The 18,870-nt window shown below is 38.3% G+C and overlaps 1 protein-coding gene across 5 annotated transcripts in view; it reads left to right on the forward strand.

Moving 5' to 3' along the window:
• DOCK3 (dedicator of cytokinesis 3) overlaps positions 1 to 18,870 on the forward strand; it is a 547,636-nt gene that overhangs the window by 305,166 nt on the left and 223,600 nt on the right. For all 5 annotated transcript variants that reach the window (XM_049861907.1, XM_049861911.1, XM_049861908.1 and 2 more), the window contains exons 6-7: positions 3,242 to 3,390; positions 16,899 to 16,983. In XM_049861907.1, the coding sequence (XP_049717864.1) occupies positions 3,242 to 3,390; positions 16,899 to 16,983 (234 nt within the window). The remainder of the gene's footprint in view (positions 1 to 3,241; positions 3,391 to 16,898; positions 16,984 to 18,870) is intronic.

Consider the following 18,870-nt stretch of genomic DNA (forward strand, 5'->3'; position numbering starts at 1 on the left):
GTGCCTTCATTGCAGCTCGGACATCTTCCTTCGGTACCATCGGTTCCTGATCATATACTACCTCTTGAAATGGCTGAGCATTGACCAATTCTTTGTGGTATAATGACTGTGTATTATTCTTTCCATCTTCTTTTGATGCTTCCTGCATCACTTAATATTTTCCTCATAGAATCCTTCACTGTTGCAACTTTTGGCTTGAATTTTTTCTTCAGTTCTTTCAGCCTAAGGAATGCCGAGCATGTTCTTCACTTTTGGTTTTCTATCTCCAGCTCTTTGCATATGTTGTAAACTTAGATAGTCCTGTTTTATCAATAACAAATAAATGTACGTGCTAGAAACACACACTACATTGCCTGTATTCAAGATTTCAGTTTTCCAGATGATACAATTTGCTTTGGCCTTGCCGCTTTTTGAGCTGGTAGGAAATTTGTGAGTTCTGCCAGCATTGTGTACCACTAAGGTGCTTAACTTTTCTTCATTTGTTCATCGACTACAGAAAGAACAGCAGAGTATTTGAAAGTGATGTAATTAGAGTGCATGATTCCTAAGGTCTTCCATTTAAAAATAATTTTTTCTTTAAAAGTCTAACGCTCCATGAGGGAGAATGAAGAAAACTGAAGACACAAAGGAAAGATTAGTCCAACTGACTGATGGACCACAAGTACTATAGCCTTCAGCAAACTGAGTCTAGCACAACTACGTGGTGCCCGGCTACCAGCACTGACTGCACTGACAGGGATCACAATAGAGGGTCCTGGACAGAACTGGAGAAAAATGTAGAACAAAATTTTAACTCTCACACACACAATAAAGACCAGACTTACTGGTCCGACAGGCTGGAGAAGCTCTGAGAGTATGGCCCCTGGACACCCTTTTAGCTCAATAATGAAGTCACTCCTGAAGTTCACCCTTCAGCCAAAGATTAGACAGGCCCATAAGACAAAACAAGACTAAAGGGGCACACCAGCCCAGGGGCAAGGACTAGAAGACAGGAGGGGACAGGAAAGCTGGTAATAGGGAACCCAAGGTCAAGAAAGGGAGAGTGTTGACATGTCATGGAGTTGGTAACCAATTTCCCAAAATGGTATGTGCACTAATTGTTTAATAAAAAGCTAGTTTGTTTTGTAAACCTTCATCTAAAGTACAATTAAAGAAAAAAAAGTGAATTCAGCAAAGTGTTAAGTACACGGTCAATATACCAAAATCAATTGCAGTTCTGTACTGCAACAATAAATAAACAGAATGTGAAATTAAATTACAATAACAACAAAAAAAAAGGTCTAATGCTCCATTAGATGATTTCTAAGTCGTATTGATGTTCCTAACGTTTTAATCATAAGATCACTGCTACCTAAAAACATCTGATTCTACTGGTTTGTGATTTGCTTTATAATCAATTTTATTTAGAGCCACCTGAATCAAGGTTATTTTGGTAAGTATCTTTCTAGGGGAAATGCCAGGTAGAGATTGTACTAACACTGTAGTACAGGTTGACCTGTCTTTAAAAGCATTCTTTATAGATAGGTTATATTCCAAGAATTTTAATTACCATACAAAATTATGTTTCTCTGTAACAGAAATAGAAACAAAGGTTCTGAAATTAAGAATTCACTTGTGAGCAGATAGGATTTTGGTTTTTAAATCTATATTCTTAAAAACAGGCAGTTCCTGGGTTACAAACAAGATCTGTTCCTGTGTGTGTCTTTAAGAATTTGTAGGTAAGTCAGAACAGGTGCATACAGTTCTTATTTAGCCTTACATTAGTTCTAAAAGGAAACCCTGGTGACATAGTTGTTAAGTGCTACGGCTGCCAGCCAAAGGGTCAGCAGTTCGAATTCACCAGGCACTCTTTGGAAACTCTATGGGGCAGCTCTACTCTGTCCTGTAGGGTCGCTATGAGTCGGAATCGACTCAACGGCACTGGGTTTGGTTTTGGTTTCTTTTAGTTCTAGAAAGGAGCCCTGGTGGTGCAGTGATTAAGAGCTCGGCCGCTAACCAAAAGGTCAGCAGTTCGAATCCACCAGCCACTCCTTGGAAACCCTATGGGGCAGTTCTGCTCTGTCATATAGGGTTGCTATGAGTCAGAATTGACTCCACAGCAACAGGTTTGGTTTTGGTTTTTAGTGCAAGGAAAGGCTCGAATCTCTTTAAGTCAATGACTTAAAAGCTTTATGTGCAGCAGATGAAGGCTATTGTGATGAAGAATTTGTTGCATGTAGATATTGGATGAATTGTTTCAAAATGAGGGCAAACTTACATAACATTAAAGGGCAAGTAGGAGTTGTCTGTTACTCGGATGTTTGGATATTTGTAACCGCAGACTGCCTGTGCATTGTTTTGCTCAAGCATCTACTCTCATGGCACTTATATTTCTTACTTGTACGATCAAAACCACTATGATGTCCATAATTAAATTCATTATGATTCTATTTAATTCTTATAAAGGTAGCACCATTTTTTATACTGAAAAGGGTAGAAATCTATGACACTAGGGACACACATCATTTAGAAAAAGCTAATTAGAAAATTTAATGAGGCTTGGAAACCAGGAGTGAATCTTATTCCAAAGACTGTGGCTTTATATTGAAACTTTAGTTCCCTCAAAACAGGAAATAAGATTCTCCCAACTCCTCCCCTACCTTGAGTATTTCTCCTGGGAAAGCCAGAGACCCTGCAGGATGGTTGAAATCTTTGCTGTTACATGCCTAGTAACTATTGTCAGAAGAAACAGCACTTGGCTTCTGTGTAACTTACTGTTCTGCTCAGGGCTTCAAACCAGTTCTTCCCTTCCGTTCCCTTAGAACCCCTGCTGAGAATTTGCATTTCACCCCAGATATACTGAATCAGAATCTACATTTAACAAGATCCTCAGGTGATTCTTATGTATAACTTCCTGGGAACTTGTTAGAAATGCAAATTCTCAGCAGGGGTTTGAATGAGAAGTTTACTAACTTTGATTTACTGTGAAAGGAGTAGTCCAGAATGAGTTAAAGTGTTGATAAACAAATGGTACTGTGCATGATCCAGGTCAATTACGTTGCTTATTAGGTGTCATAAGAAGAGATTTTTAGACAGTAGAAACTAAGGATTTTAAGATTTTTAAATAAGATTTTACATTGCCTTTTTTAAGAGGTTCAAAGAAATGACCACTTTTTATATTTTAACCATTTTTCTCTCTTTCTTTCATTCCCTTTCCATATCCCTTTTTTACTTCATCCAACTCCAAAAAATGTCCTTACAGAAGCACAAAGTAGATCTTTTCTACAAACTACGCCATGTGATGAATGAACTTATTGACCTGCGAAGGCAACTACTATCAGGTCACCTGACTCAGGATCAGGTGCGGGAAGTTAAACGGCATATCACCGTGCGCCTGGACTGGGGTAATGAGTAAGTATGGATATTATGTGGGCATCTCTCAGTTTTATTTATGATAACCCAGTCCTAGTGGAGTTGAACCTCATCTTTAATAATTAAAAGACAATATTATATTCTCCACCAAGCTGTAATCATATTTGCTAGGAGTAGTTCTTTGTTGTAGTTACCAAAAGATACCGGCTCTAGTCACAGAAACTCTATTCTGAAAAATTAAGGAGTTGGACTAGATTATCCTCTGAGATTTTTTTCTACTCAAATTCCTTAATTCTAGACCTCATTCTGTTTTACCAAGCATGATGCCCTTCTTCAGGAACTGGTCCCTCCTGATAACGTCCAAAGTATGTGAGATGAAGTCTCACCATCCTTACTTCTAAGGAGCATTCTGGCTGTACTTCTTCCAAGACTGATTGTTCATCCTTCTGGCAGTCCGTGGTATATTCAGTATTCTTTGCCAACAGCATAATTCATAGGCATCAATTATTCTTCAGTCTTCCTATGCATTGGTAAAGTAGAGGGTCAGTGAAAAAGAGGAAGACCCTCAACGAGATGGATTGACACAGTGGCTGCAACATTGGGCTCAAACATAGCAACCATTGTGAGGATGGTGCAGGACCAGGCAGGATTTCACTCTGTTGTCCATAGGATCACTATGAGTCAGAACGGTTTGATGGCACTTAACAACAACAGATCTCAATAATCAGAATATACTTGTTTCCATCTTCCAGTGCATTTCTTTTTTCAGGTGAACTTGGTATTCTTTACATTTCATAGCCATGCAATGAATATGAATAAGCATACAATAAAAGCAGGACCTGTCCACATCTGTACTTCAGAACATTCTTAACCACTTTGTCATTCAAAACTAGTCCTTTGGGTATGATAATTTGCTGTTGTCAAACAAGTACAAAATCTAAGACTTTGGCATGGGAATGTAGGGTAGATAATATTCATATTTTATTTCTTCCTAGATTAATAATCGATGTAATTCTCATGTAGTTTTTTCTAATTTTTTTAAAACCAGGACCATTGAAATTTGAAGTGACCAGGTTGCTTTCTATTTAAGATATACACATATCTTAAGTATATTCAAGTGGATGTCTTAAGCTCCTCTCCCTCTTGAGATGTCATTGGAATGACAGAAGACAACAACATGATAAACATAACTAATGTCACTGAATTGTACATGTAAAGAATGTTGAAGTAGCAATTGATTTGTTACATATGTATTTAATGCAATAAAAAGGAGACACAAAAATACAAATAAACAGGAAAATTATAGCAAAAATAAGGAAAAAAAAAAAAAAAAGAATGAGTCACCAGTTGAATGAGATGTACATATCAGTGCATTTCCAAAAGCTGGAAAGTAGATGGAGGATTAGTGACAGAAGCAGCCCAGTATGTGTGGAGGAAGCTTTAGATAACGAGGGATTGGCCTACCTTGCAGCTCCCAAAACCGTGAAGGGTGGAAGTGGGCCTTGTGCTTAAAGAGTGATTGCCTAAAAGTATGTATAAGGAATGATCCACCTCCATTGGAGGAAAGCCTGGCAGCCAGGTGTTTCCTCTTCAGAGAAATAAACAAATACAAGGACCAACTGTCTGGGGAAAAATATGGTCAACCTGAGTGTGAACTGGGACCTTAAAGCAAAGCCCTTCATATGCTGGCATAAGTCACGTGTACCATAGGACAGTGCAGAACTCTCCATATCTACTTAACAGCAATTTTAGTTTTGTTTCCTGAGATTAGGAATTATTATTTATTTGGTCAAAAATTTGATGATTCAGGGCATTTAATTTATGTGGTACACTTGTTGGCTTATTTGCATATCTCTAGACTCAGTCCATAAGTAAAAATTATTAAAATTACATCAGGTAGAAATCAACATTTATAATATTTTGCTGTTTTATTTTTAGGAACTAAAATACAGGAAGGCGATAAACAAAATTGTGTTCAAATTTATTAGCTAGCCATCATCCTCTCTTTGTATAGGAGATTTGACCACAGATCTCCTATATAAGGAATAAGTCAGTGAATTACATCCAGTGCAAAGGAATTTGCCTAGCAATGTAAATTTTAATGTTTAATTAATTACACGCTTCCCATAAAGATGTTGATAAAAGTTTCTTCTGTTTTGAGTTGCATCACTGCAGTAAATATAACCAAGCCAAACCCATTGCCATTGAATCTATTCCAACTCTTAGTGACCCTATAGGACAGAGCAGAACTGCACTATCATGTTTCCAAGGCTGTAATATTTACAGAAGCAGACTACCACATATTTCTCCCACAGAGCAGCTGGTTGAGTTTGAATGACTGATCTTTCAGTTACCAACCAAGTGCTTTAACCAGTACATAACAGTACCAAAAAAAAAAAAAACTAACCCACTGCCATGGAATCTATTCCAACTCTTTGCAATCCCATAGGGTTTCCAAGGCTGTCAATCTCTTCAGAAATAGACTGCCAAGAGCATCTTTATCCTGTGGAGCTGCTGGTGGTTTCAAACAGCCAGCCTTTGGCTTAGCAGTCGATCACCTTAACCACTGTGCCACCAGGGCTCCTACTGTACCACTAGGGGCTTCTTAAATATAACATACCAAAAAAAAAACCAAACCTAGTGCCGTTGAGTCAATTCCAACTCATAGCGACCCTATAGGACAAAGTAGAACTGCCCCATAGAGTTTCCAAGGAGTGCCTGGCAGATTCGAACTGACGACCCTTAACCACTATGCCACCAGGGTTTCCAAATATAACATAGTTGAGTTAAAATTCCATTAACCCAGAACTGTTACATGCGTTGGAACCGACTTCGTGGTGACGGGTTTGGTTTTGTTGCTGTTGTTGTAGCCTAGTTGATCTCTGCCTTACAAAAATTATCTAAATAAAGGAATATTTTATTCTTAGAATAATTTAAGAATTTTTGTGTTTCTCAGGTGGAAAGTGCGTTTGAATATAAGTATTTTTATTAAGTTTTTTTTTTAATTAAAATGACATTGCTATAGATTATAAGCATCAAATGAAATAGTTGGTATCTTTTTATTGTGATGTCTCAGTCTAAGACAGCTCCCTAATATATAATTTTAGTTCTTTTAGTATTCTTTTTCTCCCTCTTCTTTCCCCGGTATCACTTTCTCTCCCTCTTCCTCTTTATTTTTGTACCTTTTCTCACAGATTTTCACATATCCTTACCCACCCATATCCCTTCCTTCCCACGTAGTTCATGTCCCTCACCAAGGGAATTGCTTTTGGAGGAAGCAATAGAAACAGCGGTTTAAGTTGTAGTATGCAGAAAATATTCCCCAGCAAGTTTCCTCTCATGTAGATTTCTAGCTAGGAACCAGAAAGGCTTATGGCTCAGTACATCCCTCTTAAGGGCATAGTGATAATTTTGAGCTTCAGAACATTTTGAAATTAGCAAAAGTTTCTAGTGACTTCTCAGTTAGGGTTCTTCTGATAAAGGGTGTTGCGCCCGCTAATCAATGTCTTGCACTACTCAAGGAGTCTGGGATAACTGTGTTTAAAGTGTATGTCTCCTTTTGTCAGGTATTTGGGTTCAAATGACTGATTTTCACACATGAACACACTTTCTGCATCTGTTTTGTTCATCATTATACCCTGCACTTAGTAGATACCACATGAATGTATCTGAGTAATAAAATGGATTTATTCTCATGCCTGGTGGCCACTCATTCAACAATTGGTTTTTGTTTCCGTCTGGACTTACGTACAAAAAAAAAAAAACCAAACCCAGTGCCATCAAGTCGATTCCGACTCAGAGCAACCTTATAGGACAGAGTAGAGCTGCCCCATAGAGTTTCCAAGGAGCACCTGGCGGACTCGAACTGCCGACTCTTTGGTTAGCAGCTGTAGCACTTAACCACTGTGCCACCAGGGTTTCCAAATCATCCCTCAAACTATTATGACTGAATTGATTGCAATCACATGTAGCCATTAGTGCTTAACTGTCACAGTTATTAGTAGAGAAGCAGCAGGTGTGCTGGAAATACCATAGGTTTGGAGTGAGGCACACCTAGCAAGAGATAAGCCCAGCTCTGTTCACTTAATAGGTCACTAGTTAACCTCTCTGGCCCTCAGTTTACTCAATTATAAAATAGGTCTAATACTGTCTGCCTCACATAGTGCTTAGAGATGATGCACATAAAGTACCTAGCTCCAAGTAAACACTCAATAAAGGGTAACAGTATTAGTTATATCTTATCTTTTATTATTATAAATACACCATGCTTTCTTTTTTTTGTTATTGTTAGCTGCTGTCAAGTCATTTCCAACTCATAGTTAACCCTGTGTACAACAGAATGAAACACTGCCCGGTCCTGTGCCATCCTCACAACCATTGCTGCATTTGAGTCCATTGTTGCAGCCACTGTGTCAACCCATCTCATCGAAGGTCTTCCTCTTTTTTGCTGAACCTCTACCTTACCAAACATGATCTCCTTCTCCAGGGACTTTTCCCACCTGATAACATGTCCAAAGTACATGAGATGTAGTCATGCCATCCTTGCTTCCAAGGAGCACTCTGGCTCTACTTCTTCTAAGACAGACTTGTTCATTCTTCTGGCAGTCCATGGTATATTCAGTATTTTTCACCAATACCATTAATTCTTCTTCAGTCTTTCCCCTGCATATGAGATGATTAAAAGTATCATGGCTTGGATGAGGTGAACCATAGTCCTCAAAGTGACATCTTTGCTTTTCAACATTTTAAAGAGGTCTTTTGCAGCAGATTTGCCGAATGCAATGTGTTGTTTGATTTCTTGACTGTGCTTCCATGGGTGTTGATTGTGGATCCAAGTAAAATGAAATCTTTGACAACTTCGGTCTTTTTTCTGTTTATCGTGGTGTTGCTCATTGGTCCAGTTGTGAGGACTTTTGTTTTCTTTACGTTGAGGTTCAATCCATACTGAAGGCTGCAGTCTTTGCTCTTTATCAGTAAGTACTTCACGCCCTCTTTGCTTTCAGCAAGTAAGGTTATGTCATCTGCATATCACAGGTTGTTAATGAGTCTTATTCCAATCTTGATGCTGCACTCTTCTTCATGTAGTCCTGATTCTTGGATTATTTGCTTAGCGTACAGATTGAATACCTATGGTGAGAGGACACAACCTCGAAGCACACCTTTCCTGATTTTAAACCATGCAGCATTCCCTTGTTCTGTTTGAACAACTGCCTCTTTTTCTAGGTACAGATTCCACATTACCACAACTAAGTGTTCCACAATTTCCATTCTTCGCAATGTTATCCATAATTTTTTATGATCCATGCAGTCAAATGCCTTTGCATAGTCAATAAAACACAGGTAAACATCTTCCTGCTATTCTCTGCATTCAGCTAAGATCCATCTGACATCAGCAGTGATACCCCTTGTTCAACATCCTCTTCTAAATCAGCTTGAATTTCTGGCAGTTTCCTGTTGCACTGCTGCAACCATTTTTGAATGATCTTCAGCAATATTTTACTTGTGTGTGATACTAATGATATCATTCGATAATTTCCGCGTTCAGTTGGCTTGATTTTCTTTGGAAAGGGCACAAATACGGATCTCTTCCAGTTGGTTGGGCAGGTAGCTGTCTTTCAAATTTCTTGGCATAGACAAGTGAGCTCCTCCAGCATTGTGTCCGTTTGTTGAAACGTCTCCGTTGGTATTCCGTCAATTCCTGGAGCCTTGTTTTTCTGAATGCCTTCAGTGCAGCTTGGACTTCTTCCTTCAGTACCATCAGTTCTTGATTATATGCTGCCTCTTGAAATGACTGAACATTGACCAATTCTTTTTGGTACAGTGACTGTATATTCCTTCCATCTTCTTTTGAAGCATTCTATGTTGTTTAATTTTTTTCCCATAGAATTCTTCAAAATTGCAACTCGAGGCTCGAATTTTTTCTTCAGTTCTTTCAGCTTAAGAAATACTGAGCATGCTCTTCCCTTTTGGTTTTCCAACTCCGGGTCTTTGTACATATTATAATACTTTACCTTGTCTTCTCAAGTCACCCTTTGAAATCTGTTCATCTCTTTTATTTCATCATTCCCTCCATTTGCTTTAGCTACTCTACATTCAGAAGCAAGTTTCAGAGTATTTTCTGACATCCATTTTGGTCTTTTCTTTCTTTCCTGTGTTTTTAATGACCTTTTCCTCTCTTCATGTATGATGTCCTTGCACAACTTGCCTGGTCTTGGTCATTAGCGTTCAGTGCATCAAATCTGTTCTTGAGATGGTCCCCAAATTCAGGTGAGATATACTGAAGGTCATATTTTGGTTCTCATGAATTTGTTTTAATTGTCTTCAGCTTCAACTTGAACACGCACATGAGCGATTGATGGCCTATTCTGCAGTTAGCCCCTGGCCTTATTCTGACAGATGATATTGAGCTTTTCTATCATCTCTTTCCACAGATATAGTCGACTTGTCCTGTGTTTTTCATCCAGTGAGGTCCACTTTTATAGTCACCATTTATGTTGTTGAGAAAAGGTATTTGCCATGAATAAGTTGTTAGTCTTACAAAATTCTGTCCTGCGATCTCTCGCATCATTTCTATCACCAAGGCTGTATTTTCTAAGTACCAGTCCTTCTTCTTCATTTCCAACTTTTGCATTCCAATCACTGGTAACTATCAGTGCATCTCGATTGCATGTTTGATCCATTTCAAACTGCAGAAGTTGGTAAAAAATCTTCAGTTTCCTCATCTTTGCTGTAAGTGGTTGGTACATAAATTTGAATAACAGTCATATTAACTGGTCTTCCTTGTAAAAAAAATGTATGGATATTATATTACTGACAGTGTTGTACTTCAGGATAGATCTTAAAGTGTTCTTTTTGACAATGAGTGTGACACCATTCCTCTTCACTTTGTCATTCCTGGCATAGTAGACCATATGAGTGTCTGATTCAGAATGGCCAATACCAGTCTATTTCAACTCACTAATGCCTAGAATTCCACAACTTTTCTGGTCTTCGGTCACTAGTGTTCAATGCGTCAAATCTATTCTTAAGGTGGTCTCTAAATTCAGGTGGGATATACTCAAGGTCATATTTTGGCTCTTGTGGACTTGCTCTGATTTTCTTCAGTTTCAGCTTGAACTTGCATATGAGCAGTTGATGGTCTGTTCCATAGTCAGCCTCTGGCCTTGTTCTGACTGATGATATTGAGCTTTTCCATCGGCTCTTTCCACAGATGTAGTCAATATGATTTCTGTGTGTTCCATCTGGTGAGGTCCCTGTGTATAATCGCCATTTATATTGGTGAAAGAAGGTATTTGCAATGAAGAAGTCATTGGTCTTGCATAATTCTATCATTCGATCTCTGGCATTGTTTCTGTCATCCATGAAGAAAGCAAGAGGTCACTGAAAAGACAGGAAAGAAAGAAAAGACCAAGATGGATGTCAGAGGAGACTCTGAAACTTGCTCTTGAGCGTCGAGCAGCTAAAGCAAGAGGAAGAATTGATGAAGTAAAAGAACTGAACAGAAGATTTCAAAGGGCCTCTCGAGAAGACAAAGTAAAGTATTATAATGACATGTGCAAAGAGCTGGAGATGGAAAACCAAAAGGGAAGAACACGCTCGGCGTTTTTCAAGCTGAAAGAACTGAAGAAAAAATTTAAGCCTCGAGTTGCAATAGTGAAAGATTCCATTAAACGACGCAGGAAGCATCAAAAGAAGATGGAAGGAATACACAGACTGATTATACCAAAAAGAATTAGTCAATATTCAACCATTTCAAGAGGTGGCATATGATCAGGAACCGATGGTACTGAAGGAGGAAGTCCAAGCTGCTCTGAAGGCACTGGCGAAATACAAGGCTCCAGGAATTAATGGAATATCAACTGAGATGTTTCAACAAACAGATGCAGCACTGCAGGTGCTCACTCGTCTATGCCAAGAAATATGGAAGACAGCTTCCTGGCCAGCGGACTGGAAGAGATCCATATTTATGCCTGTTCCCAAGACAGGTGATCCAACTGAATGTGGAAATTATAGAACAATATAATTAATATCACATGCAAGGAAAATGCTGCTGAAGATCATTCAAAAATGGCTGCAGCAATATATTGACAGGGAACTGCCAGAAATTCAGGCTGGCTTCAGAAGAGGACGTGGAACCAGGGTTATCATTGCTGATGTCAGATGGATCCTGGCTGAAAGCAGAGAATACCAGAAGGATGTTTACCTGTGTTTTATTGACTATGCAAAAGCATTCAACTGTGTGGATCATAACAAACTATGGATAACACTGGGAAGAATGGGAATTCCAGAACACTTAATTGTGCTCATGAGGAACCTTTACATAGATCAAGAGGCAGTTGTTTGGACAGAACAAGGGGATACTGATTGGTTTAAAGTGAGGAAAGGTGTGCGTCAGGGTTGTATTGTTTCACCATACCTATTTAATCTGTATACTGAACAAATAATCCGAGAAGCTGGACTGTATGAAGAAGGATGGGGCATCAGGACTGGAGGAAGACTCATTAACAACCTGCGTTATGCAGATGACACAACCTTGCTTGCTGCAAGTGAAGAGGACTTGAAGCACTTACTGATGAAGATCAAAGACCACAGCCTTCAGTGTGGATTACACCTCAACATAAAGAAAACAAAAGTCCTCACAACTGGAGCAACGAGCAACATCGTGATAAATGGAGAAAAAGTTGAAGTTAACAAGGATTTCATTTTACTTGGATCCACAATCAACAGCCATGGAAGCAGCAGTCAAGAAATCAAAAGATGCATTCATTGGGTAAATCTGCTGCAAAGGACCTCTTCAAAGTGTTGAGGAGCAAAGATGTCACCCTGAAGACTAAGGTGCACCTGACCCAAGCCATGGTATTTTCAATCCCATCATATGCATGTGAAAGCTGGACAATGAATAAGGAAGACTGAAGAAGAGTTGACGCCTTTGAATTGTGGTGTTGGTGAAGAATATTGAATATACCATGGACTGCCAAAAGAACGAACAAATCTGTCTTAGAAGAAATACAACCAGAATGCTCCTTAGAAGCAAGGATGGCGAGACTGCGTCTTACATACTTTGGACATGTTGTCAGGAGGGATCAGTCCCTGGAGAAGGACATCATGCTTGGCAGAGTACAGGGTCAGTGGAAAAGAGGAAGACCCTCAAGGAGGTGGAATGACACAGTGGCTGCAACAATGAGCTGAAGCATAACAACGATTGTAAGGATGGCTCAGGACCGGGCAGTGTTTCGTTCTGTTGTGCATAGGGTCGCTATGAGTCAGAACCGACTCAATGGCACCTAACAACAACAATGCCTAGAATATCAGTGTTTATGTGTTCCATTTCATTTTTAAGCACTTCCAATTTTCCTAGTATCATACTTTGTACATTCCATGTTCTGATTACTAATGGATGTTCGCAGCTGTTCTCATTTTGAGTTGTGCCACATCAGCAAATACAGGTCCTGAAAGCTTGGCTCCATCTACATCATTAAGGTGGACTTTGCTCTGAAGAGGCAGCTCTTCCCCAGTCGTATATTGAGTGCCATCCATCCTGAGGGCTCATCTTCTGGCACTATATCAGACAATGTTACACTCGTAAGGTTTTCGCTGGCCAGTTTTTTCAGAATTGGATCACCAGGTCCTTCTTCCTAGTCTGTCTTAGTCTGGAAGCTCCACTGAAACCAGTCTACCGTGAGTGACTCTGCTGGTATTTGAAATACCGATCCCATAACCTCCAGCATTAGAGAAACGTGCCAGCTGCCACAGTATGACAAACTGACAGATGCATGGTCTAATGCTTTCATTAGAATAGTTATTACCTATATGCTGACTATACTATAATCAGTAGAAAGGGTCCACTGCCTGCATGAAATGGTAATACTTCCAGTCTCTCTCAGCCTATTTCTAGTAGTGGACTAAGTCCTGGTGTGCTATAACATCCATTGTATATAATGAATAAACTTCAGATTCTTTTCTGTGTTTTGTGGCTCCGATGACAGACTGCAGAAGGAAAGTATATAATAGAAAACAGGATATAATATAGAAAATACAAAAGAAATGTAAAATTCAAAGAATTTTTTAACAAAGATTGAAGACCCTGAAAGAGTTCCACCTGAAAAAAGAGGAAGAATGACTAACACTCATTCACTATGTCCCCAAACTCAGCATCAGCCCAGCACAGGGAAACAAAAAAAACCAAACCCACTGCTGTCGAGTCGATTCCAACTCATAGTGACCCTATATGACAGAGTAGAACTGCCCCATAGAGTTTCCAAGGAGCGCCTGGCAGATTTGAACTGCCAGCCTCTTGGTTAGCAGCCATAGCACTTAACCACTACACTACCAGGGTTTCCTGGCACAGAGTACTAGGGTGCTAATAAATATTTATTGAATTATTAGCATCAACGAATGAGTGATCAGTGATGGGTAAGTGAAGACTAAATATTTTCATGAAATCTGCTCACCTAAGCAATTAGTAAAACTGTTTTTAAAAACTCGGCTCTGCAGTACATTTGTATGTAGATATATGTATATGTATGCCTCCTCCTCGTGCCCATCTGTTCAGAGTCTTTTATTCAGATACTACACTCCTTTGATCACAATCCCTGTACTTGAAGCCATATTTTAGCTAATGATATAACACATAGTAATAATTATTATTATTAATAGCAGCAGCAGTTCATAGTTCTGGGCACTGTGCTGAGTGTTTTCATGGATCAATCTTAAAACAGCCTATGAGGGAAGTGTGTTTATTATTTGAAGATCGTAGAGAAGACAGTGTGGCTTAGCGGAAGAGCCAGGAAACAAACCAGACAATCTGATATCAGTACCCACATTCCTAACAGTTCTGCTGCACTGCCTCCCTTTGCTGTGAAGATAAAGAAGAGACTGTTGACGGTTCCCTGCACTTACTGTTCACTGTTCTTAAGAGTAAAGCGTAAGAAGAAATAGCCGGGCATGTCTTTTTCAGAGAAAAAGTATAGGGAACATTATTTTTTTTTACGGTCCAGCATTTGTGCCTTTTCCCAGTGAGAACAGTCTCCTAATTTAGCTTTTGAGAACTAATACTCTTCCTCTGTTGAAGGCAATTTTAGTAGAAGGAAGTCTTCGGTTTCACCAGATAAGTTAATCGTTCTCTTATTTTCCAAGATAATGAAATTGAGAAACTGAAGGGTATAGTGTTTAGGGACTTCTAGGAGAAGGAAAAACACTCTGCTCTCAGGGGACAATTAGACAATGAATAAGGACATTTGCTTGACTCAAAACTGCTTTATTTCCTGCATCCAGCACTCTTCGTCTGGGACATGATAGGTCCTCAGAAAATATCTGTGGGGTAGGTGTATGGTTGAATGGGAAGAAAGCTAAGGGTGCCACAGCGCTAGGATGTAGTTTGCATAGAGGTCAGTCTCCAAAGAAGCTGGTACTGTGTGTGGTGCTCTGCCACAGAACACATACGATCCTAACCCTGCTAACTCAGATGATGGTTGGATTTTTTTCTTAAACTGTTTTATCTAAATCATACATTTTGATTGGATTGTTTGCTCAGATCCTCTTTTGCTTCCTAATTATAATATGTTGACTAGTCCATATATATTTTGTAACTTCCAGTGGTTAAAGAATATGTGTGAAATTTTGTTTCTTCACTTGTTTATTTCAAAAAGCTTAAATAACATGAGTATAGAAAATACGGAAAATATTTTTTTAAATCAACTATAATTTCACTTCCCTGATACAAATACAAGTATCATTTTTGTGATCTTTCCACTGCATATAAAAAGTATTTTAAATACTTGAAATCATATATACGAAATTATCTTTATAATGTAAATTGCTTTTTTCTGAGAAGAGGGGTAAAAAAGATGTGCTGTAGCTCTCTCTTGCTCTCCATTGACACTGCTGCCTTGGCATGCTGTAGGTGTTAGAAGCCAGAGGCCTGGTACTGTTTTAGAGAAATTCAGAATAGCTTGTAAGAAGTGATGGAATAGCCTTTCTTTGGCATAGGAAGACATCCCAGTGGTAGAAAAACAATATATCTCATATATTTAAATGGATTGACAAATAATCAGACAGATTTCATGACATTGTTTTATCATTAAACCATAAAGTATGGTAGTTCTTATGTAAAATTGTGAGGGTTTTTTCAGTGCTAAAAGGATAATTTTCATTGTCTCTTAATAGAAAAACTTCAGTTTTTAATGTTTAATAGAAAAATGTTTCTCCTTTTATTTGCCTGCTAAAACTGCACATCAAAATTTTAATTCTTAATTATGGTAATCGTGTTAGCTTATGCAATCAATATGTTTTCTTCATAATGTTTAATTTTCTGTTTTTATTTTAGAAATCTTTTTGCAATTTGTTTAACCTCAGCTCTTTTCCTGTAAACAGGCTGTAAATTATAAATAAAATAAATAAATCTGTATTTTGTATGTATACCTGGCTTTATTTTAAATGAGTGGGAGTTTTATGCATAGAAAAAGCCTATAGAATTAGTTTTACAAGCATGGTCTAAAAGTAGTTCACAGTCTAGTTAAAGAAAAAAGAATATATAGTTTTCCTTCTTAGTCTATGGAATACTTTTGCTAGATGCAGTAGATAATAACCCTTGTTTTGGGATAAGATGGTCACAGACAATCTCTGAAACTTCCATGGTTGTGTGCATTCTCCTCAAAAAAAATCAGGTACGAACACATGCACATATAACTCACAACGTTGTAAGCAGTTTCGGGGTCCACAAGCCCCTCCACTCCACTGGTCTCCAGGTTTAAAGTGGTTGTTCTTGAGAGTAAGAAGGAAGCTAATATTTATTGAATATAGATTACGTACCATATTTGAATCCAAGAGTTCTGTATCCAGAATTATTTCCATTGCCTTATACTGCCAATCAATCATTAATTACCATCACTTCTTCCTTCCTGCTCAAATTTACCAGATCTTCTAAATGCTGTTTTTTGAGTAGAGTACTCCTTGGTTCAACTTCCATCTAGAGTTTCTTGGGATGCTGGTAATATGTGACAAGGTCTTTATTATAACCCAGTGCCAATATAAAGTTGAAAGTGAAATAAAACACAACTAAGATACACATCTTTGGGTTTATTATCTTTAGGCAGTGATTTTTATTTGTTTTGATTTTTAATTACAGATTAACTTGGACCCTGAATAATTTCTCATCCTAATTAAAGTAATACATGGCTGAGCCTTGAATATACTTGTAGGAGGGGAAGAAACAAGTAAACATGACTTCTTATTAATGATCTGTACAAAACTCATCTTTAGTGAACTCAAACAATCTGTTTTAAACATGGTGTTGAAGGGGCCCTTTTTGCCATCACAACTGAAACTGCTTGATGACTGGAATGGTGTCAGTCTTAAATTCCTAGCCTTACCTATTTACCCAAAGATAAACACAATCAGGTGTTGCCAGATACAGGTATGTTCTTTCTTGTACAGTGTCTGGACACCTGTTCACAATATCATGGCAGGTATGGGCTCCCAGGATGTCATATAGATAAATGAGTGATCTGAGGACGTTTTGTGCTGAGTGTGATCTTTCTCTTTACTAGACATTTGGGTCTGGACCTGGTGCCTCGGAAGGACTTTGAAGTAGTAGACTCGGATCAGATTAGTGTCTCAGATCTCTATAAAATGGTAAGAAACCTAATATGAGGTGGCTTTTTCCTGCACATCTCATTTTTTCCTTTTTGTTTATTTTCCTTAATTATTTATGAAACAACATTGCAAAAATTGTCTTTTTTTTATTTAAGGGGTCTTCTTTTTTTTTTTTTTCTTTATTTTGACAGCACATAGCACGCTTGCTTTTCAAATGATTGCAATGTAGGGCTGCTGGGCTTACTGTAATATCTAGGGGGTCACTTCTCTGTTCATTCTGCTGGTGAACAGAGCTTCTTCAGCCTACATCGGTTACTAAAGTTGTGTCTCTTTCCCCACACCCTTAAGAATAGAAGGTAGTCGAAACTACAAAGAGCCCATTATTGATTAATGTAGTGATTGAACCTAGAATTCATGTACCAGTTCATAGACATACAGAACCTGATAGATCCTTAGCTGTCTGTTGATTATTATAAAAATGCATTGATTGCCAACCAAGATTATATTTTATAGACTAGATGAGAAGTAATTGAAAAGAAGGTATAAAATTTTTAAAGTAAAACAGATAGAAGTATCCTAAGGTTACTGTTAAGCTTAGACCAAGGGACTAGGTAAAACCCCACTTGGGGGAAGTATATATTTGAGTAATATATATTGCTGAGAATTCAAAGTTTTAGGGTCTCTTTAAGAAAACGTAGTATTTTTAGGAAACAGATGATATCAAGGATGTTGCCTAGTTGAGGACCTTAGGAAATTGCCTAAATAATATCCAAATAGCTTATCAATTGCTTCTGTATATTTGCTTGTGTATAGTTACTGGTATACTCAGGTAAGTGTACAATTGCTTTAACTATGCAGAATGATAGGCTTGACATATAGAGATTAATGATGAACAAGATATATCCCTTACCTCAAGAATCTTGCCATCTAGGGTAATGACTCCTAACCCTTTCTAGGTCATGGAGGCTCAGATGAACCCCTCCCCTGCCAAGGACAAAGCAACTATGATTTTTCATACAAATTTTTATAATCAATTTTAGGGAATTGATGGATAGTTCCTCCCCCTGGCTACTCCTCAAGCCTATGCATGAACCCCTTGTTTTGAGTCTCTAATGAGATAATAGACCACAAACAAATAACTGCCGTATATGTGGTATATACCATAATTAAGGTATACACTGATCCTTTTAAAAGGAATGGACTCGGAAAATCAGTGAAAGTTTCCAGAGGCAGTAATATGTATGTGAGTCTTGAAGGGTAAGCAGGGGCTCACCAGGTAGAAAAATGAAAAGGAAAGACATTTCAAAATTGCACCCAGCATAAGGCAGTGGCAGGGTAGTATTTCTAGGAAACTATAACACAATTGGTGACTTCGGCATGTAGGTATTTGTTAGCAAGTGGCAGATGAGGCCAGAAGGAGACAAGAGCCAGTTTGTGAAAAACTTTATATGCCAAAAATCAGACTCTTTAGTTGTCTGATAGAACCTTTGGAGTGACATGATCAAACGTGTGTTTCACATGCTGACTCAGTCTGTAGAGAATGTAAAATGCAGAAAAGATTGAAACCAGGTAGAAAGGAGACCACGGTAGTGATTCAGCCAAGAAATAATGATGTTCTACCTAAGCAGCGATGAGAATAGACAAGAAATACAATAAAGAAATACAGATGTTTTAAAATAAAGTTGATGAATTGTGATGATCAATTAATTGTAGGAAGTGAAGGGAGAAGGAACATTTGAGGCAAAGAATTCCTCTCAGAATGATGGTTTAAAGGATGCCTTTTTTTTTTTTTTAAGGGTTTACAAATTTATTGGGAGTGTGACAGAAAGCCTTTGGAGTAATTTGAACAAGGGACTCATACAATGTGTCTTACATTTTAAAAGCGTTCCTTGAGCTGCTATGTAGAGAAGGACTGGAGTTGGGCAA

The sequence above is a fragment of the Elephas maximus genome, chromosome 20, assembly GCF_024166365.1.
Source record: "Elephas maximus indicus isolate mEleMax1 chromosome 20, mEleMax1 primary haplotype, whole genome shotgun sequence".
Taxonomy (NCBI): Eukaryota; Metazoa; Chordata; class Mammalia; order Proboscidea; family Elephantidae; genus Elephas; species Elephas maximus.